Here is a 23,114-nt window from a genome sequence, read left to right on the forward strand (position 1 = left end):
CCCTGGAGATGATCTTCTGCTCATATCTATTATCACAAAACAATTTCCTGTTTATCAGTGAAGTATATAACCAGAGATCTATTAGGCCACATTCACACTATCAGTATTTGTTATTCAAACCCAGGAGTGGTGATGTGCTTCTATTATACTTTTCCTCTGATTGTTCCCCTCCTGGTTTTGGCTTACAAATACTGATGTAAAATACTGACCAAATACTGATAGTGTGAACATGGTTTTAAAGGGATTTTACCCTACTTTAAAATGTATTGTCCTTGGGCACACTATGGGGAGAAAAACCTCCTATTTCCATCTCCTGGACTAGAACCGATCCTCTGTACTCACTACTGTTTTTCCTGCCGGACGCAGAACATGAGCATCTGAAAGGGGCATCAAGTGACCGCTGCAGCCAATCGGCAGCCACTAAATGGTTGCAGCTGCTTGTGATGCCCACTTCAAGATGATTATGCCTCGAGACTAGCAGGGGATACAGTAGCCTCCACAGACTTTGATTTAGCCAAAAGAATTCCTTGTAATGTATGTATGAACCTGTCAAGCACATGGGACTGAGTTGCAATAAGAGGCACAGACACTCAATGAAAGGGCAGCGGTAGTGTAGCAAAAAAAAATGAAGAGATGTATGTGGTTCCTGGCATGTCATGATCCCTTCAGACATCAAATTCTCAGGGATCCTAAGAGATGGACAGGCCCAAAATCCTGTGTGCAAAAGCAACTGAAGGCTGGAATCACACATGCACTTTTTGGTGTAGTGTTTTATGCAGGGTTTTTTTTAACCAATGCCAGTGGTGGATCCAGCATGAAAGAAAACTATATATAATTCCTTTATTTTTACCATCCCTTTCGGATCGATTTCTTATTTTGACTCAAAAATTGCATTGGTGTTTGGGGTTTTTTTTTGCAAAGAAAAAGTATGAAATCAGTCCTAGGGTATGTGAGACCACTACGTTATCAGAGGTCATTCGTGCAATGCATTCCTGGGAAGGAAAGTTGCCGCCAGCACCAATGAGGACCGGGAGGGACTCCGGGGGCGACAGAGGGCAAGTACCGTATATCCCTTTTTTTTTTTTTTTTTTTAATTATTTTTAACATTCTTTTACTATTGATGCTGCATCAATTGAGCATCAATAGTAAAAAGTTCGTCACACTTGTCAAGCGCTATGTTTGACAAGTGTGACCAACCTGTCAATCACTTTTCCAAGCGATGCTTCAAATCGCTTGGAAAGCGTTAGCATTCTGCAAGCTAAAAACGCTTGCAAAACGCATGCGAATTCCGCGTGCGTTTTACCCGCGGCGGGGAGTTGTGGAAACGCTGCGGACAATTCTGCAGCATTTCTGCAATGTGAGCACATAGCCTAAGTGTCTTTTGTGTTGTTTTCTTCTGTCATTTCCTGAGAGTTTCTTCAACAGTTTTGACCATCAGCAGTGTTTTTGAGAGTCTACCCATGTTTTTTTGTGATGTCTTTTTTAACGTCGTTTTCCAGTTGTTATTTTTTTTTTTTACTCTATTGAATAATGAAGCATTCTTTATGCAAAAATGATGGCAAAACATTCCAAAACACATCCAGGTGACTTCCAAGCATCTTTTGAGCTTTCTCATTGACTTGTATTGTAAAGGACAGAGTGTCTTCAGAGTGGAAAATGTCAGAAGAATGGACGTCACTTCTTTTAACCACTTGGTGTTTATAGAAGCCTGAAATAATTAAAAGTCATTTAAAAAAAAACTTGAACATATGAACAGCAAGTTGATTCTGCATAGAAAAAATTATATTTTTTTAGCTTTTTCCTTTAGGTATTTCAGGCAGTTTTCCAGCGGAATCTGCCTAAAAAGTTGTTGAGTGCACATACCCTAGGGAAACCCAAATGTAGTTTTTAGAGACAAATCCCCCTGGGTGACAAATGGAGTGGAAAATTTGACACAAGACCTGTCATAAGGTCAAAGGTCGTTATTTTTAATTTTTTTATTTTATTCCTGCTGCTCCCATGAGTATTCTGGGGGGAGGCGTGGGGGTGTTTGTTTTTTCTCTCTTTTTTTTTTTTTTTTTTTTTTTAAATCCATCATATGATTCCAGAGATATGGGCTTTTTTATGTAGTGCTAATTTTTATTGCCCTTGCATGGGGGCATGGCTCACAGGATCCTCGGGAGCGTGACTTTAGGCTACTCCACATTATTACCCTGTTATTACTATGGTCGGTGCTAACCATAAAAATAAGCATTAAAGGGAATCTGTCACCTTATTTTTCACCTATCAGCTGCCGACACTGCCATCAGGGCAGTGGCGTAGCGTGTGGGGGGCGGGAGGGGCGGTCCGCCCCAGGCGGCACATGTGTGGGGGCGGCGCAGCAGCAGCAGCAATTTCACCCTGTAGGAGAAGCGCAGAGGCAGTGAGGCACAGTGCAGTGCAGCGGCGGGCAGGGAGCAATCACAGCAGCTCCGCTGCCTGCAAGCGGGAAAAGCAGGAGCGGAGCTGCAAGGACCCGTCCTGCTTCCTGCCCGCCGCCCGCGCTTCCTGTTTGACACAGAGGAGCGCCGCTGAATGACGTCATCATTCAGCGGCCGCTGCTGTGTGAGCGAGGAAGTGCGGGCGATTCTGCGGACAGGTGAGAGGAGAGAGGTGGTGTCTGTAGTCTGTGTGTATGTATGTCTGTGTGTGTATGTACATGTATGTGTGTATGTGTGTGTATGTCTGTGTGTATGTCTTTGTGTGTATCTGTGTGTGTGTGTAGGTTAGCCTGGCCCTGGAGGAGATGGGGACATGAGAAGACCATGATGGGGAGAGAAGGCTATAATGCCTGGGGTGATGGGAGAAGGCCATGATGGGGGTGATGCAGAGAAGGCAATGATGGGAGTGATGGAGTGATGGAGCAGGCAATGATGGGGATGATAGAGCAGACAATGATGGGAGTGATGGAGCAGGCAATGATGGGAGTGATGGGGAGAAGGCAGTGATGGGGTGATGGAGAAGGCAATGATGGGGAGAAGACAATGATGGGATGATGGAGCAAGCAATGATGGGAGTGATGGGGAGAAGGCAGTGATGGGGTGAAGGAGAAGGCAATGATGGGAGTGATGGAGTGATGGAGCAGGCAATGATGGGGGTGATGGAGCAGACAATGATGGGAGTGATGGGGTGATGGAGCAGGCAATGATGGGAGTCATGGGGAGAAGGCAGTGATGGGGTGAAGGAGAAGGCAATGATGGGAGTGATGGGGAGAAGACAATGATGGGGTGATGGAGAAGGCAATGATGGGAGTGATGGGGAGAAGACAATGATGGGGTCAAGGAGAAGGCAATGATGGGAATGATGGAGCAGGCAATGATGGGGTGATGGAGAAGACAATGATGGGAGTGATGGGGTGATGGAGCAGGCAATGATGGGAGTGATGGGGAGAAGGCAGTGATGGGGTGAAGGAGAAGGCAATGATGGGGAGAAGGCAAGGGTGGGGGTGATGGGGAGAAGGCAATGATGGAGGTGATGGGGAGGGCAATGATGGGGTGGTGGGGGAAAAATAAATGATGGTGGGGGAGAATGCAGTGGTGGTGGTGGAAAGGGCAATAAATGGGGGTGGTGGAGGAGAAAGTAAAGAAAGTGGTGGGGGAGAATAAAATGATGGAGGTGGTGAAGAGGGCAATGATGGGGTGGGGGAGAGGACAATAATGGGATGTGAGGGGAGGAGGACAATGAGGGGTGTGGGGGATTGGGATGGGAGGAAGGGGGACTTATAACGGCCTTAGGAACAGGGGGAGGTGGAGGAAGACATTATCGTTTATTATGTCTAACACAGTCCCTTAGTGTATAGTGTACTCACTATGTCTAACACAGTCCCTTAGTATATAGTGTACTCACTAATTCTGTATAACACCATCCTTAGTTACATAGTTTCCTCTTTTATTATGTATAACACCATCCCTTATTACGTACCATCCTCTCTAGTTATATATGATGCCGTCCCTTATTATATAGCTTCCTCTGCTGTTATGTACAGTGCTGTCTCTTACATAGTGTATTCTTGTTAATTTTGTTATTTACAGCGCCCTCTTTTATTACATAGTCCCCTCTCTTTTTAGATATAAAATGACTGCTGATCGAGGAGCCGGTGACCAAACTTCCAGTCCATCAGCTCCTCCATTAGAAAGGAAGCTTTCCCATGCTCCATCAGCCATCATTGCATTATACAGCTAACAAGACAGGACGGTATGTAATAAAAAACAGGGCTCTATATAATCCAATATGTAAGGTCTGTCACATTATTAAAAATTATTATTAAAAAAGCCATTAGGTCTTCATCCAGCATCATCACGCTAATGCATACATATATAGAGAGAACTGCAAGAAGATGAAAGTCTAGATAGAAATAATAACAGTAGAGTTAGTAGCAGACTAAAAATTAGATCTTTGAGTGTAGTGTGGGCTCTTCGGATGCTTCCGGATTATCAACAACCAAAGGGGCGGCAAATTTTTCGACCACCCCGGGCGCCACAAACAGTAGCTACGCCACTGCATCAGGGGCTTATCTACAGCATTCTGTAATGCTGTAGATAAGCCCCCAATGTAACATGAAAAATAACTCCTTTTTCTAATTATATCATACTCACCCAGGGGTGGTCCTGGTCCAGTTCGGGTCCGGAGGGAGTCGTGGTCCGGTCCGGCGCGCCTCCCATCTTCATACGATGCCGTCCTCTTCTTTCCTTCCTGTCATGGCTCCGGCGCAGGCGCACTGCTCTGCCCTGCCCTGTTGAGGGCAGAGCAGAGTCCTGCAGTGCGCAGGCGTTGGGAGATGCCTGCGTACTGCAGTATTCTGCTCTGCCCTCAACAGGGCAGAGCAGTGCGCCGGAGCCACGACAAGCAGCAAAGAAGAGGACGTCACCGTTAGAAGATGAGAGGGGCTGGACCGGACCACGACTCCCTCCGGACCAACCCTGGGTGAGTATAATATAACTCCTTTTTCTTATCTTTCAGGTTACATCAGGGGCTTATCTACAGCATTACAGAATGTTGTAGATAAGCCCCTGATGGAGATGCCGACAGCTGATAGGCGAAAAATAGGGTGACAGATTCCCTTTAAATATAAAGGATAATATCTTTGGAACCATATGGCAGATTTAACATAAAAAAAAGAAACAAACTGAATACTCAGGGAAACAGCAGAAAAAAACATCTTCCCACTTTTGACCTGGTGACAGACCTTCTGTGAAAGAGGACACATAGTAGGGTTATGTATCAGTGTGAGTCACATAACATAATGATCCCAATTTAGCATTGCCAGGGAGGTCACATTACCGCACACGACCTAACATGATCTGGTGTCAAGACGCATGTAGCTTAGCCTCCATAAACTTCAATATGGGTCACGTCCAAATGCATCTTGTATATAAAATAGCTAGGTTTTTTTATATGAGGTTGTAAGCTCAATTCAAGACACCTGCACTCAATACGGGGATCGCTTATATGGACTGTGACCTATAGCCATCTGAACCGAGCCTTATATAAAGTGCAAGAGACAAATAAAATGTTATTGACAAATATGTTTTTCTATTTTGGCATTGCCTTTAACAACAGATGACGAAGCTCAGTCATAACCTTTGCCTATTAGGTGAGGCCCAACCATTACATTGGTTACATTGATTTTCTATTTTGATGATTCCTCCTAAATGATCCGGTATACATGTCTGTCAAAAGAAAATTAAAAATATTATGGCTTGAAATGTAACAACAAAAATCTTGAAGGGCTTATGTCCAAGTTTAGAAGTTATCCCTTAGTCATAGTATAGGGATTATCTTCTCAATTTATGAAAGTCCAACAGCTGGGACAACCACCTATCATGAGAACACATCTGAATGGACCAGAGGTAAAGTATGTGCACCCCCTGCTTCATTCATTCTCTACCAGACTGCCAGAAAAAGCCGATTCCAGTGCTCATCTATCTCTGGCAGTCCTGAAGAGAATGAATGGAGACAAGTTGCCAATGATCAGGAAGTTTTTTTTTCTGTCCAATTCCACACAACCCCTTTTATATCTCCCCAAAGTACTTAAACATTGTTTTAAAAAACATACTTACTTCCCGAACCAGTGCTACTCTGCTCTGACCACTGTGCTCCCCGGTGATCTCATGACATTATGTCACTTAAGTACTGTAGCCTATCAGTGGCCGCTGATGGGCTGCAGCCTTCAAAAGTGACATCCGTCCCTACGGAACTGTGAAGATTGAAGCTGAGCAGTGGGTGCTGATAGGTTGGAGCCAGGGGCTGTCATTTCATTGGTGCAATCGGATGGCCCAGGTGGTAAGGGGGCCACTACTACCTCCAAAGCAGGTGGAATTGTGCATTATGATTAACTATTCGACTGCAAAAGGACCCCTATATTGTTCTTGCACAGGGGCCCTCTTCTGTCTGTGTCCCCCAGTGGTTGAAGCGCTTTTATGACATAACAAGTGACTATATCATAAGATTGCCAGGGAAGTGGAAGAGCAACATTGGTTTGGGAGGTAAGTATGCTTTAATATTTTATTTAGCAAATTGGGGACAGACGAATGGTGTTGTCCAGTAACAGACAACCCTTTTAGATTTTTTTTTACGTAAAAGTAGTCAGATAAAATAAAAAAAAAAAACAAAACGTATTAGTATTGCAATATGACCGACTCATGGGATAAAATTAGAGGTCTTTTCCACTTTTAAAAAAGTGTTCCCTAAACGATAGCCAATGTAGACGTGATTGGCTGCAGCGGTGACGTGCAATGGAGTTATGACATCACCAGACACCAGTGACAGGCGCATCAGCAGGGAACTGGCGCCGGACCAGAAGATGGTGAGTACTATATGATTTTACATGAATATGTTGTTATTTCTTCAATATTTAATGTTATTTACACCACATAGAAAATAATGCAACATTCAAAATGTAAAATTAAAAAAAAAAAAATAAATAAATTCTGTTTAGCTTTTTTCACTTAACCCCTGAAGGGGTTAATAAAAAATAATAAATGAGTTATGTACTCCAAAACTGATTCGCTGCCAACACAGAAAAAAAAAATAAAAGGATTAAACTTTCTCCTAAAAGTCTTCTAATGGGTTTTGGAGCCTCCCTTCTTTCTAGGAGCCGTCTCTGTCCGTTTGCCGCCATTTCTGGGCGCTGGAGCCGTGTCAGGAGCTGATCAGTGTCCGGCAGGCAGCAGGTGCAGTCCCGCACAGGGGACAGCAGGGGGCGGAGCGCTTCTGCCGGAGCGTCAGGCCGCTGACTCGTTACTCTGTAGCCGCTGACAGATCACATTGTAGCAGGATTCGAACGTCGCGTGGAATCTTATGTAACAGTCTGGTGAAGCCTTTAAAGGGGCCGCGGCCATAAACCGTGACACCGCGCACCTCCGCGAGGGCCAGCAGCGGGGCTGGAAGGGGTTCAGTAAAGACTCACTAGAAGAAGTGTGTGTCTCCGTTACTCGTCCGTCAGTGTTTCGGGGGTGCGGCGTCTCCCATCCCGGTGACTTACGGTTCCGTGCAGCGGGAGAGGATCTGTCTCGAGCTCCCTTAAATTTGTGCCGTTGAGAGGGGCGGAGTCGGGGCGGAGTCTCGGGAGGGCGCTCTTTTTTTTTCTTTTCAAAAAAAGCTGAAGAGGGAAAAAAAAAAAACCGGCAGCGATTGAGATAGAGGAGGGGGAGATGATCTGCGGACGAGAAAGGGAGGGGAAGCGGAGAGGAGCCGCACATGACGCCGGGGCGCAGGCACTGCGGGTAAGGTGGGTGCCGCTGTCACTGCGGAAGGGTGGGAGACAGAGCCTGGGGGTGACCCTGAGAGGACAGGAGAGCGGAGGGGTGACAGGAGGGAGAGGAGCTGTCACAGGAGAGGAGAGTGCAGTGACAGGAGAGAGGGGATGTGACAGAAGAGAGTGCACTGACAGGAGAGGAGATGTGACATAGAGGAGAGTGCACTGACAGGAGTGAGGAGATGTGACATGGAAGAGAGTGCAGTGACAGGGGAGAGGGGATGTGACAGAAGAGAGTGCAGTGACAGGAGAGGAGATGTGACATGGAAGAGAGTGCAGTGACAGGGGATAGGGGATGTGATAGAAGAGAGTGCAGTGACAGGGGAGAGGGGATGTGACAGAAGAGAGTGCACTGACAGGAGTGAGGAGATGTGACATGGAAGAGAGTGCAGTGACAGGGGATAGGGGATGTGATAGAAGAGAGTGCAGTGACAGGGGAGAGGGGATGTGACAGAAGAGAGTGCAGTGACAGGAGAGGAGATGTGACAGAAGAGAGTGCAGTGACAGGGGAGAGGGGATGTGACAGAAGAGAGTGCAGTGACAGGAGAGGAGATGTGACAGAAGAGAGTGCAGTGACAGGAGAGGAGATGTGACAGAAGAGAGTGCAGTGACAGGAGAGGAGATGTGACATGGAAGAGAGTGCAGTGACAGGAGAGGAGATGTGACAGAAGAGAGTGCAGTGACAGGAGTGAGGAGATGTGACATAGAAGAGAGTGCAGTGACAGAGATGTGACATAGAAGAGAGTGCAGTGACAGAGATGTGACATAGAAGAGAGTGCAGTGACAGAGGAGATGTGACAGAGGAGAGTGCACTGACAGGAGTGAGGAGATGTATCATGGAAGAGAGTGCAGTGACAGAGGGAGAGGAGAAGGGACCTGGAGTAGAGCTGAGTGACAGCAGGAGATGTCACATGGAGGCAGTGGTGACCGGGTGGGGAGGAGAGGCAGAGCACGGGCCTTTGTAGCCTGGGGGAGTACAGTGGTAGGAGAAATGGAGAGACGGCCACTGTGGTAAGTCGGACTCTCTAATCATGTCTGGAAGGGAAGATTACAAAGACGGAATGAGAAACACAGAGAAGAGTGCAGCTATGGGGGAGTGTGACTGGAGCTGTAACAGGAGGGAAAGGGACTCCGACAGAAAGGAGTAGGGAGAGAATCATCAGAGAGGGGAGAATATAGGAGAAGGAGACGAGATCTGACATGGAGAAGAGTGCGATCTCCTGAGAAAAGAAGAGCTGTCACATGAGTTCTAGGAAGAGAGTGCAGGGACAGATGTGAATTACAGAGCAGAGAAGATGAGTGTGTGGTATGGCAAAGTAGAAAGGGGAGAAAGGTGACAGAGTGCAAGGCAGGAGGGAGAATAGGGACAATTAGAGTGCAGGGCAGGAGGGAGAATAGGGACAATTAGAGTGCAGGGCAGGAGGGAGAATAGGGACAATTAGAGTGCAGGGCAGGAGGGAGAATAGGGACAATTAGAGTGCAGGGCAGGAGGGAGAATAGGGACAATTAGAGTGCAGGGCAGGAGGGAGAATAGGGACAATTAGAGTGCAGGGCAGGAGGGAGAATAGGGACAATTAGAGTGCAGGGCAGGAGGGAGAATAGGGACAATTAGAGTGCAGGGCAGGAGGGAGAATAGGGACAATTAGAGTGCAGGGCAGGAGGTAGACGAGGGACAATTAGAGTGCAGGGCAGGAGGGAGAATAGGGACAATTAGAGTGCAGGGCAGGAGGGAGAATAGGGACAATTAGAGTGCAGGGCAGGAGGGAGAATAGGGACAATTAGAGTGCAGGGCAGGAGGGAGAATAGGGACAATTAGAGTGCAGGGCAGGAGGGAGAATAGGGACAATTAGAGTGCAGGGCAGGAGGGAGAATAGGGACAATTAGAGTGCAGGGCAGGAGGGAGAATAGGGACAATCACATTGTAGGTAAAGTAGGTAGAGATATGACGATGATAGTACAGGGACAGGAGTGTGACATGAGAGTGATATGAATAGTAGAAGCGAAAATTGCTATTGGCTCGAACATTAGTTGTAGGAAAAACTGTCAGGAGGGGAGAAGTTCCTGTGCAATGGGCGGGGGGGGGGGGGGTGATCAGCAACAACAAAAAGAAGAGTAATTGCCATGAGTGAGATACAATGTGATGGAGGAGAGTGCAGTGGCAGCAGTTAGTGTAGCAGGTGCATGAAGATGCAGTGATTCGGGGCATGCATTGCAATGTGCACGGTTTTTCCCCATAAGAATGCATGACTGTATGAAGAAGGAACAGGAGAGCAATATGGAGAATGGGGAAACACTAAGAAACAATAACCCTATGAAAGCGGTGTGAATGGATAGGGCCGATGGTGCCTGCCCCGTAGAGACACTTGGAGGTCATCGAAGGATAGTTCAGCCATCAGCCTGGATCTTCTGTTCATACAGCATCTTGGGTGTCATTCTTGGAGATTTTGCTCATCACTGCAGCCTTGATTGGCTTCTTCCAGGATTTAAAACCACCTATTTTGGTTGCTGTCGGCTTCTAGAATTTCCCTTTCTGGAGTTCATTCTGTCCCATTTTGGAATTTTACTACTGACCCTCTTTTTTTTATTTCTGGAATGGGGAGGCTGAGGCTCTAGGTCTCCTTCAGTCACACTTACATGTGCTTGCTGAAAGTTGCATCATTTCTGGAAGCTAATCCACTGGAGACTGGATTCATCAACATGTGAATGTGGAAACTGACTCAAACCGCTCCAAAACTGTTTCTGGAGGCCGCAAACAACTTCTCTGGATTGTGCAATGTATCGGCAATATGTCCAGCCTCCCACTTCAAGGTCAACGGCAGCTTCAAGATTTCCAAACTATGCACCCAATGCATTGCTGGCATCTTCCCACTCCATGTGGAATAGAGGGGTTGGACAAGTTGACAGTCGATTTACAGGAGGATCCGAGGGTGGACGATGAGTCATTAGTTATGGTGGGCTTAGATATTGATTCAATGCTGTAGAGAAGGATAATGACAACCTGATGATGAGGGGAATGCAGGAGGACAGGGCTCTGGATCTAGAGGGAGTTGGAGACAGCTGGAAAGTTTTAGAACTGGGCTGAAGATATAGGAAGAGAACAGAGAGCAGGAGGAGGGGAATATGGTGATCCTGAGAAGGTGATCTTATCATACGTAGCAAGAGGACACAAGAGGGTGACAAATATTTAAAGGATAGAAATGATATGAAGGTTCTTAATCAGGATAGGAGAAATATTGCAGAGTAGAGATGATGTATGAAGGGGAGGGAGACTGGCTGGATGGCAGGACATCTTGTGCTGGAGGTTGGTTCTGAGAGGGTTTGAATGGAGGACAGGAGAAAGGGCTGGACTCAGGGTCAGGCTTGTTGCATGGGGCAGGAGATCTAGACATTAGGAAAAGGAGAGAGGGAAAATTGCAGAGGAAGGAGAGAGGGAAGGGGAGGCTGCACAGAATTAGAGAGGAGGCTGCACAGAATAAGAGGTGAGGCTGCACATAGTTAGAGGGGAGGCTGCACAGAATAAGAGGGGAGGCTGCACAGAATTAGAGGGGAGGCTGCACAGAATTAGAGGGGAGGCTGCACAGAATTAGAGGGGAGGCTGCACAGAATAAGAGGGGGGCTGCATAGAATTAGACTAGAGGCTGCACAGAATTAGACTGGAGGCTGCACAGAATTAGAGGGGAGGCTACACATAATAACAGGGGAGGCTGCACAGAATTAGACTAGAGGCTGCACAGAATTAGACTAGAGGCTGCACAGAATTAGACTAGAGGCTGCACAGAATTAGACTGGAGGCTACACAGAATAAGACTAGAGGCTGCCAGAATTAGACTGGAGGCTACACAGAATAAGACTAGAGGCTGCCAGAATTAGACTGGAGGCTACTCAGAATTAGAGGGGAGGCTACTCAGAATTAGACTAGAGGCTGCCAGAATTAGACTGGAGGCTACTCAGAATTAGAGGGGAGGCTACACAGAATAACAGGGGGGGGGGGACTGCACAGAATTAGACTGGAGGCTACACAGAATAAGACTAGAGGCTGCCAGAATTAGACTGGAGGCTACTCAGAATTAGAGGGGAGGCTACTCAGAATTAGAGGGGAGGCTACACAGAATAACAGGGGGGGGGGCCTGCCAGAATTAGAGGGGAGGCTGCACAGAATTAGAGCGGAGGCTGCACAGAATAAGAGGGGGGACTGCACAGAATAAGGGGGGGAATGCACAGAATTAGAGGGGAGGCTGCACAGAAGAAGAAGAGGAAAAAGAGGAGAGTTTGCCCAGAATGAGATCGGAGGCTGCACAGATGAAGACGAGGGAGGCTGCAGGAATATCTGCTCATCACGTGTGCCCGGGGGCGGGCCCTTTTTTACGAGTATTTACTACGATCCCCCTATTAGCTCAGAGCCCCGGCTGTCAGCCTGTTCATGCCATGCACTGATCCCCCTCTGTCCTGCCCCGGACCTCTGCCCAGGACCCCAGCCCAGCATGGCAGAGCCTCTCGCAGACTTGATGTCAACAGCCGCTGCCCGAGGGGACCTGGAACAACTGGAGGACCTGCTGCAGAGGACGCCCAATGTGGATGCACTCAACAGATTCGGCAGGACAGCCCTACAGGTGGGTGCACGCCCGGGACACAGGGGGGGATAGGGAGGGCTGTGGCTCCAAGAGGCTTCTCGATATGTTCATTGTGAAATAATGCATCGCAGGCCCTGTGAGCATGAAGGGTTAATGCCTCCCCCCTCTGTGGATCACTCCTTTAAAGACATACAGTCAGGCAGGGGTTAAACGAAATACTTATTGGCACCAATCTGTGACCCCCCCCCCCCCCCCCCTTACTCCTCCAGCATTTTTGCAGCCATCAACCTGTATAGGATTAGATGGATCTGAGATTCCTCCGATCTACACAATATCATCACTTTCAAAAAATGTCCCAAAAAATAAACCCACCGAACTAACTCCAGCCTCTCCCCCATTCATTCTTAATTACGGGCACAAAGGGTTAAGTGTCCTGCCAGGTATTCACACTGAGCAAACACCGGAGCGAACCCTCTGCTGCCCTCTCCCTCCAGACAGGGTGGATCCTGAGCAGATCGCTCCACTTGGGTATCTGATTATTAGTATTATTTTTTTGTTTAAATTCTCCTTTTTGTTACATTTTCCTTCCTTTCCTTTTGCCTTTTTTTTCTACTCCAAGGGCCTAAAAAATCCAAATGTTGTTTTATCCCCCCTGACTGTAACCAGGCCGCAGTCTGCAAATAGATAGTAAATGGCCTGACCATAAAGGATGGGGCAAAAAGGGGACAGAGTAGGGACTAGGGGATTTTTCTGTCTGCTTTTTTTTGTCACCATTATTGTCCAAAATGCAAGGAATAAAAGTAACAGAAAGTGATTAGAAGGGTCATTTGGGCCATGACAGCCCCTTCTTCAGTGGGTACGCACTAGGGCTGGGGCGTTGCACTTTTTCTCCACACTAGATATAATGCCAGGGCTCCATCCTTTCAGAAAAGTCGATTATACTATTCAACAGATATTGATCGGAAGACTCCTATCGTTCATTCGAGACTTTTGAGAAGCTGTTGCCATTATTATCGTCCCTCCCTGTGTAGAAAAGGCCCCAGAAAGGCCTGAGTGCAGCACCCTGCCCAAGGGGAGGAAGGTGACAGCAGGGCCCACGTGTGTCAGGCCTCCCACAGCAGCAGTGTGATGTGCCCACAGCGTGACAGGGCCAGAAAATGTCTGCCTGTGGGTAGAAGGTGGTGGAGGGTGCACAGACTTTACATCCATTTCACATCAGCAGGCCTGAAGACTATTGCTGCCTAGGAAGGGGGATTGTTCGGGGCTGGCATATCTAGCTCCAGTCTATCACTTGCTGGAGGTGATCGGATCGGTCTAGCTCGATGCAATTCATATATTAACTTTTTCCCAATCATCGTTTGTTCTTGTGTTTTACCACGTGAGTGAGCTGACACTTTTGTTAGTTTTTTTTTCCCCTCCAGCACCTTTTCAGGAATACATATTATTGATGATTGCAGCTTTTTTTTCTAGGATGCCAATAAAATAATATTAGTTGTAATGAAAGATGAACCGAGGGTGTTACAGGGTGTCACCATCAGTGTGTAACCATGTGTGTGCTGGACGCTAACATGGGAAGAGTCTACTGTGAGCATCTCTTGTCTGTACAAATTACATCCTTATTACATCTCGGTAGAACAAAGATGCACCTTACTGAGATAGTATATGCCTGTCTACAGAGGTGACCTCATCCAGCAATGCAGGCTGGGCAAGGTCCCAACCTAGGGGATGGCAGGAGCCTGGATTCTTAGAACATCGAAATAATAACATATTTATATATATACACACACATATATATATACATATTATATATGCATAATTATATAAATATATTATATATTGTGTGCTAAATATCTATCTATCTATTATCTATCTAACTGTAGTTAGACACCTATAATTGTATTTTTCTTTCGATAGGTAGATAGATGATAGATAGAAGATAGATAGAATGATAGATACATAGATAGATAGAAGATAGATAGATAGAATGATAGATAGATGATAGATAGAAGATCGAAGATAGATAGAATGATAGATACATAGATAATAGATAGATAAAAATAAAATTATAAGTGAATCACTGACAAGAAAAAAAAATAGGGGTGCAAAGCCTCCCAGGCAATAAGCACTCCTCCAATTATATATAAAAAAATGGAGGTAGCACACTAATGAAGTGATATAGAAAAATATTACAATTCAAATAGCCCATAGTGGTGAGGTTTCGGTCCATACCAGGACATTTCTCAAACCACAGATCCCCATATGGACTAAAACGTTGTCACTATGTGCCATTAAATTATATATATATATCTATGTATTTTATTATTATTATTATTATTATTATTATTATTATTATTATTATTATTATTATTATTATTTTTGCCTCTACTTTGGAGTGCTGCCTCTATTTTTATATTTTGAATACTACTACAATTGGACATTTGTTTGAGAGGCCTGGTGGTAACCACTGCATGTAATTGTGGTGCTGTTTTTTTTTTTTTTTGCATAGCTGTATAATATCTATCTAACTATAATATATACGGCTGCACACACTCTAGATAAAAATATGTATATATATATAATGTTTGAAATGACTTATAATTGTTTCTATAAATAATTTGATATTGTAATCTGTAATACAGTGTTGTTGTTTTTTTTCGTGAGCATAGATGAAGCCTATTGGTAGAACTAGTCTTAGAACAGACTCCAACCTTTTTAAAATCGAGGCCTCCTGCAAATGAAACCTTGCAGTGTTCAATCTTGTCTACTCAGGCACATATAATGCATTAATGTATCATTTATGGAGATAAGTTAATGTAAAGGTATATTGATATTCGATATATACATATGATAATAATGTGTGTTCTAATATATATATATATATATATATATATATATATATATATATATATATATATATATATATATATATAATGTGTGTGTGTGTGTATATATATATATATATATATATATGCTAATAATGTATGTACATCGCAGGCCATATATATACTGCTCAAAAAAATAAAGGGAACACATCCTAGATATCACTGAATGACAAATTCCAGTTGCAAATCTTTATTCATTACACATGTAATGCATTGAGAGCAATAAAGCATAAAAATGATTATTGTAAATTAAAATTAATATCACATGAAGTGTGAATGACTTGGAGTTACATTGTGTTGCTTAAGTGTTCCCTTTACTTTTTTTTGAGCAGAATATATGTTTATGTAAAGTTATATAATAGAAGTGAATATAAATATATATATTTACACACACAGTGAACCTAGTTTGTATGCAGCCATTGCTCACCTACCTATTTATAAAGCATGGTATACTCAGAAAATTATTTTTAGATAGCTATAGATCTGTAGTGATAAGTATTTCATATACATTTATTGTTTATATATAATATATAGTATATGCTGTAGATGTATGATGTATACAGATGTTACATATGTAGGTGTGCACTTTTTATACTGTAATAAATAAATACAGAAGTGTGAGTTGTGAGATATTAAATTCCACATTATTTTGTATCATTTCACTGGTGGGGCTGACAGTGTGCCTAGTGCACCCCCTGACGTCTCCTTACAGGCACCGGTCTTAATGGGCTGGAGCATTGCTAATAGGTGGGCTGTGTTTCTTCTGCAGGTGATGAGACTTGGATGCCCGGCCATTGCCAGCCTTCTCCTGAGAAGAGGAGCCGACCCCAACCTGCAGGACAGCAGTGGCTTCTCTGTCCTCCATGACACAGCCAGGGCAGGCTTTCAGGACACTATGCAGATCCTTCTGGACTTCCACGCTGATGTCAACCTGCAGGACAAAGATGGCAACATTGCCCTGCACCTGGCAGCCAAGGAGGGTCACCTGCCCATGGTCCAATACCTGGTTCTGCATACTGACACCGCTGTGACCCACAGGAACAAGAATGGAGACACACCCTGTGATTTGGCTAGGATGTACAACAGGGAGCAGGTGGTGGGGTGGCTCCAGAGTAATGCCAGGGGCCAACCTGGAGATGGGCAGTGATGCCAGGGGCCAAGTAGGAGATGAGCAGCCAAGCAGAAGTCAGCCTGCAGATAAGAAGGGATTTAATTAGCTATATTGACTCCTTCCAATCCAATATTATTATGGACTTCAGAGACATTCTATGAAGCTATTAACTCTTGACTTGCTGGGAAGTCATAGGCATCTGCTGGCTGGATGGTGACTGATGTGTGGGAGAAACAGTGTCAACATGTTGCCTTGAGTAAGGACCTGCTCCTCGAGTTTGCTCTCATCTGATACAATATTACTGTGATTTTAAAGGTGAGATGGGACATTATAAAATGTAGCACTTATTACAGCACTCCCAGGACTCAGACTGTGCTGGGATGAAGGATTACCCTGTTATTGGGCCTATTTTATATATTTCCTGAATATATGCGCTCATTTCATGCTCACTCAGTGTCCATGTAGACCCCTGTATTGCTGAAGTATCCCCCACCCCCACCCCCAGTTTGTTTCGTTTGTTGCCCCCTTTCCTTGCATGTACCAGCCCTGCTCTGTAGACAAACAGTGATGAAGACTTTGTCACTGGGCAGAGACAAGACTGGCATCGGTCACAACATTGCACTTATTCATTGTCTGCAAATACAAGTCTGTATAAAGGCACAGAGACTGTTCTGTTCTATCATCCAGGCCTCTGGAATAAAAATGGTTAAACCCTGCTGCAGCACCCTTCTTCCCCAAAATCTACCCCCTTCTCCTCTCTGTGTAGACTGGCTGCCATCCTATTCTGCACCGGCGACCCTTGTACTTTTATTACCACCACCCCGATCCTCTTCCTCCTCCTCCTCCTCAGTATGTGGACTGTATGTACCTTGTATGCGCTGTATGTTTAGCTGGAAGTAAATCCCCTCGGTACAATGATCGGAATAGCAGTGTTCTCTTTCTTCTGCTCCATTTCTCAAATATCGATGAATTTATTCCCTCCTTTCCTTTACTTTAATATCTCTTTTTTGTCTCATATTTAGTCATTCAGATTTACGAATATTTTAATTGTCTCGATTTAATTATTTTCCACACATTTTTTTTCTTAAACTTTATTCTTTGTAAGAATGAATACTGTAAAGAAAGAGGTAAGTTCCACTTTAAATTCTAACTACAACTCCACAGTGACAGAGCAGAGCTTAGATTGTCATGTGGCATGGATGGGAGATGATCGATCAGGTTTCCCGTTTTGCCGTATCAAAGTGTAGGAAGACAAATGTCTTATTACATCTAATCATGTTATTGTGCCATGGTAATATTCCATTGTTTAAGAACTAATTAGATAATAACAATAATTAATATTATCATACCCGTGCCAGTTTTACAACAAACAATATATTTCCGATATAATTTTTTTCTACTACTATTTTTTATTATTCTAAATAGATGTAGTAGTAGTAATAATAATGCAAAATACACATTAGAACATCAATTGTCATTTGAAAATAATTTATATTTAATGAAAACTAATTACAGGACTAAATATAGTGATTTTACTCATTTATTGCTGCTCATATATAAATAATGTCGTGCTTTATTGTATACAGATCGTGACATTTAATACATATATTGTGACATAACAATGTGTAGTGCCTAATGACAGAATCAGCTCTACATTATCTATCTATCTATCTATCTATCTATCTATGTAACTATCTATCTATCATCTATCTATCAATCTATCTATCTATGTATCATCTATCTATCTATCATCTATCTATCTATGTATCATCTATGTATCTATTATCTATCTATGTATCATCTATCTATCATCTAACTATCATCTATCTATCTATGTATCATCTATGTATCTATGTATCTATTATCTATCTATGTATCATCTATCTATCTATCTATCTATCTATCTAGCATCTATCTATCTATCTATCTATCTATCTATCTATCTATCATATATCTATATAGCATCTATCTATCTATGTATCATCTATCTATCTATCTATCTATCTATCTATCTATCTATCTATCTATCTATCTATCTATCTATCTCTCCAGGCTCACACACAGGTATATCCAATCCTTAGATCCTTGTGTGATCTGCATGTTACTACCTAAAGACAACAATTCAATGAGAAATCGATTATCTATAGACTAATTTATTAATAAATATAAATAAAGCAGAGAAATGTCAACAAGAAATATCGAAAGGAAAGTGGTTTATAAATGACTGTGACTCTGTAAAGAGGTAAGATATGACAGCAAGCAACACAACAAAACACTAAAATCGTGTCTGCTGTGAAATGGTGTATGATAATAAAGTAGTTACAGAAACAATCATCCAGAATATAACAATGCAGATAAGATTGCACTTTCATGCTTCCTATCTATCTATCTATCTATCTATCTATCTATCTATCTATCTATCTATCTATCTATCGTGTATATATGTATTTTGTATATATATATATATATATATATAAATATATTTATTTATATATATATATATATATGTATGTGTATATATATAAATAAATATATTTATATATATACACATATATAAATATATATGCGTGTGTATATATGTATGTGTGTGTGTATATATATATGTGTATATATAAATAAAATTATTTGTGCTTATACATATATGCACTTATATGTATATATATTTTTGCACACAAATATTTACATGTCTCTCTGTGTAAACACACACACTCTTCATATAGTTATATTATCGTGATAAAATCTACGCTCTATAGTGGATGACATTATTTCTATTTATGTTGTGCACAGTATGAGCCCTTACATTGCTTCGCTTTGATACTAGTATAATATTGGTGTTCAGTTGGAATAAACAGATAAAGCGAGTGCACAGCTAGCCAGCCACGGTGCAGCCAGCAGGGCTGTCACTCTTACTTGCTGGCACACGATCTATACGATTAATGGTCCACTGTGACCATTATGGGTAAGCATACATACTTATGTATATGACTACTTAATGATCCTTCTTCCTTCTCTGCGGCTCTACATGAATATACATTGTTTATGTGTGAGCATATTATAATCATATAGCAGCTCACTATTCACCCGCAGAGCTGACAATCTACTGATCTGCATCTTGGAAGGGATACTCACTTCGGGCCCACGTTTTCGCATGTAACAAATACAGTTGAGATACACATAGGGAAACAACATAGCATTACTGTATATATTGGATATAGGATATGTGGAAATCCAGTTTGCTGACCAATAGTGCAAAACATGCAATAAAACAACTTTAGGCCCCGACACAATCATAGAAGTCTCCACAAGCAATCAAGACATTCAGAATTACAGTGCTATTATATACAAATAACGGAGCTGGTGATATGTAGGGGAACAGATCTGCAATATACAGATAAGGGATTACTGTATAGTTATAGAAGCCAAGAGGGTAAGAGTACACTGTATGGAATAGACAGACATATATGATGATGATGATGATCTAAAAATACAAATGATGTATAGACATTTACATCAGGAAGCACTGTGTGATAAAATAGTCATATTTATCTTGTAAGTCATATACAGGCATAAGATGTAGATATATACACATCTAAAGTACATGAACAGATGAAGGAAAAAAAGGACAGCTGTAGAATATATATATATATATATATATATATATATATATATATATGCAGACAATGCAATTTACATTTTATAGGGATATTGATCAATTGAACAGTCATTACATAGCTATGAAGGACTACTGTGAAATAGGAAAAAAATACACTGGTGTGTAATATTAAAATATATGGAATAGAACACTATTATTATTAATAATAATAATAATATTCTGACTAAGGTTGAATGAAAGGGACATTCAATGTAAGGGATAATAATAATAATAATAATAATAATAATAATAATAATAATAATAATAATAAAAATATATTAAAAGGGTTGAGTGTAAGGTTCCCTTTACAATATTTAGTATATTCTCTGGAGGATATAACCTGTTTATATTTCCTTTCTAAAATAGCATTTTTCAGAATATAACTCCTTATCTGATTGTCGGATTATATTAGATTATAGCTGTTATTACAATATTGGTTTTCGAATGGAATAAACATTTATATCTAAAAGCGAAGTGAGTTTAATATTGATGTGGAGACTTAGGGGACAAAGCCTGGGAGACTTACAGATTCCTATATAATAATAATAATAATAATAATAATAATAATAAGTATACAAGGACATAATTGACTATTTTATTATGATATCCACATACATATATAATACACAGTATCATAATAAACTTATGGGATTGCAGTATAATATAGATAGATACATAACATAGATATGTATAATAATACACACAAATACCTTAGTAAAACTTTATATCTATATGACTAAACCAGTCTGCCTTATCATCATATACATACAGAGACATTATGTGCTACTATATAAGGCAACAGATGCTGCAGTGTAACAATGCCCTTATATAACAATATACAGAAAGGAAAAAAAGGACTGCTGTATTTCAATGTACACTGTATCACACATATATGGTATAAAGAGGCATAATAGGTGCTGTACAATAACAGATATGAAGACATAAAGACTGCTGTATGATCAGGTGCTATGTACAAACAGAAGAGACTACACATAAAGACACTGCGGCATAAAAACATCATGTGTATAGGGCTACTGTATACAGCTACACATGGAGAAGTAAGGCACACAGTGTATTAATATATGCATACACGTACTGCAGCTTATAATACACATGTATAACAATAAGTGTATTATATAAATGCATAATAATGTATATGATTTATAATAATATAAATATAAAGACATAAACGTCTGTATAATATTATTATTAATAATAATAATAATAATAATAATAATAATAATATACATATAGAGTAAGAAGTGACTGCTGTATACTATAATAAACATACGGAGACAAAGGACTTCTGTATGATGATAATATATATCGCTATATATATAGTTATGTAAATGTTATTAGACAACAGTCCATCATAAATGATTATTATAGTTATTATACTGCAGTCTCTAATTCCTTTATTATTATTATTATTATTATTAATAACAACAATAATAATAATATGCAGTCCCTAATGTCCCCCCTATGTATATTATTACTATACTGCAGTCCCCTGTGTCCATATATATAGACACAAGGGACTGCAGTATAATAATAGTATACATAGGGGGACATCAGGCACTGCATAATAATAATAATTGTATTATTATTAATAATAATAAAGGAATAAGGGACTGCAGTATCATAAGTATTATAATAATATTTAATGATGGACTATTGTTAATAATAATTCCATAAATATGCAGACATAAGGGACTGTAATATTATAGTAAGATTCATATAGAGTCAGAAGGGATTACAGTATAGTAAAATACATATAGATGATAATAAAAAACATAAGGAGACATAAGGGACTGCAGTCTAATATTATACATAAGGAGACATAAGGGACTGCAGTCTAATATTATACATAAGGAGACATAAGGGACTGCATATAATAATATACATAAGGAGACATAAGGGACTGCAGTCTAATATTATACATAAGGAGACATAAGGGACTGCAGTCTAATATTATACATAAGGAGACATAAGGGACTGCAGTCTCATATTATACATAAGGAAACAAAGGGGACTGCAGTATAATAATAATATACATAAGGAGACATAAGGGACTGCATATAATAATATACATAAGGAGACATAAGGGACTGCAGTCTAATATTATACATAAGGAGACATAAGGGACTGCATATAATAATATACATAAGGAGACATAAGGGACTGCAGTCTAATAATAATAAACAAAAGGAGACATAAGGGACTGCAGCCTAATATTATACATAAGGAGACATAAGGGACTGCAGTCTAATATTATGCATAAGGAGACATAAGGAACTGCAGTCTAATATTATACATAAGGAGACATAAGGGACTGCAGTCTAATATTATACATAAGGAGACATAAGGGACTGCATATAATAATATACATAAGGAGACATAAGGGACTGCAGTCTAATATTATACATAAGGAGACATAAGGGACTGCAGTCTAATATTATACATAAGGAGACATAAGGGACTGCAGTCTCATATTATACATAAGGAAACAAAGGGGACTGCAGTATAATAATAATATACATAAGGAGACATAAGGGACTGCATATAATAATATACATAAGGAGACATAAGGGACTGCAGTCTAATATTATACATAAGGAGACATAAGGGACTGCATATAATAATATACATAAGGAGACATAAGGGACTGCAGTCTAATAATAATAAACAAAAGGAGACATAAGGGACTGCAGCCTAATATTATACATAAGGAGACATAAGGGACTGCAGTCTAATATTATGCATAAGGAGACATAAGGAACTGCAGTCTAATATTATACATAAGGAGACATAAGAGACTGCAGTCTAATAATAATATACATAAGGAGACAAAAGGGACTGCAGTCTAATATACATAAGGAGACATAAGGGACTGCAGTCTAATATTATACATAAGGAGACATAAGGGACTGCAGTCTAACATTATACATAAGGAGACATAAGGGACTGCAGTCTAATATTATAGATAAGGAGATATAAGGGACTGCAGTCTAATATTATAGATAAGGAGATATAAGGGACTGCAGTCTAATAATAAACATAAAGAGACATAAGGGACTGCAGTCTAATATTAAACATAATTATATATAAGGAGACATAAGGGACT

At 41.3% G+C, this 23,114-nt stretch overlaps 1 protein-coding gene across 2 annotated transcripts; it reads left to right on the forward strand.

Annotated features, from left to right (window-relative positions):
• Positions 1 to 7,655: 7,655 nt before the first annotated feature.
• On the forward strand, positions 7,656 to 17,257 carry CDKN2C (cyclin dependent kinase inhibitor 2C). 2 transcript variants are annotated; one of them, XM_073563723.1, is made up of 3 exons: positions 7,656 to 7,747; positions 12,168 to 12,384; positions 15,997 to 17,257. In XM_073563723.1, the coding sequence occupies exons 1-3, from the start codon at positions 7,671 to 7,673 to the stop codon at positions 16,372 to 16,374; spliced, it is 672 nt and encodes a 223-aa protein (XP_073419824.1). In that variant the 5' UTR covers positions 7,656 to 7,670; the 3' UTR covers positions 16,375 to 17,257. The 2 variants fall into 2 exon arrangements, with proteins under 2 accessions (XP_073419824.1, XP_073419825.1); XM_073563724.1 differs by having other exon boundaries at positions 7,658 to 7,742.
• The last annotated feature ends 5,857 nt before the right edge of the window (positions 17,258 to 23,114 follow it).

The sequence above is a fragment of the Dendrobates tinctorius genome, unplaced genomic scaffold (genome assembly GCF_039654945.1).
Source record: "Dendrobates tinctorius isolate UK_male_01 unplaced genomic scaffold, ASM3965494v1 ptg000396l, whole genome shotgun sequence".
Taxonomy (NCBI): domain Eukaryota; kingdom Metazoa; phylum Chordata; class Amphibia; order Anura; family Dendrobatidae; genus Dendrobates; species Dendrobates tinctorius.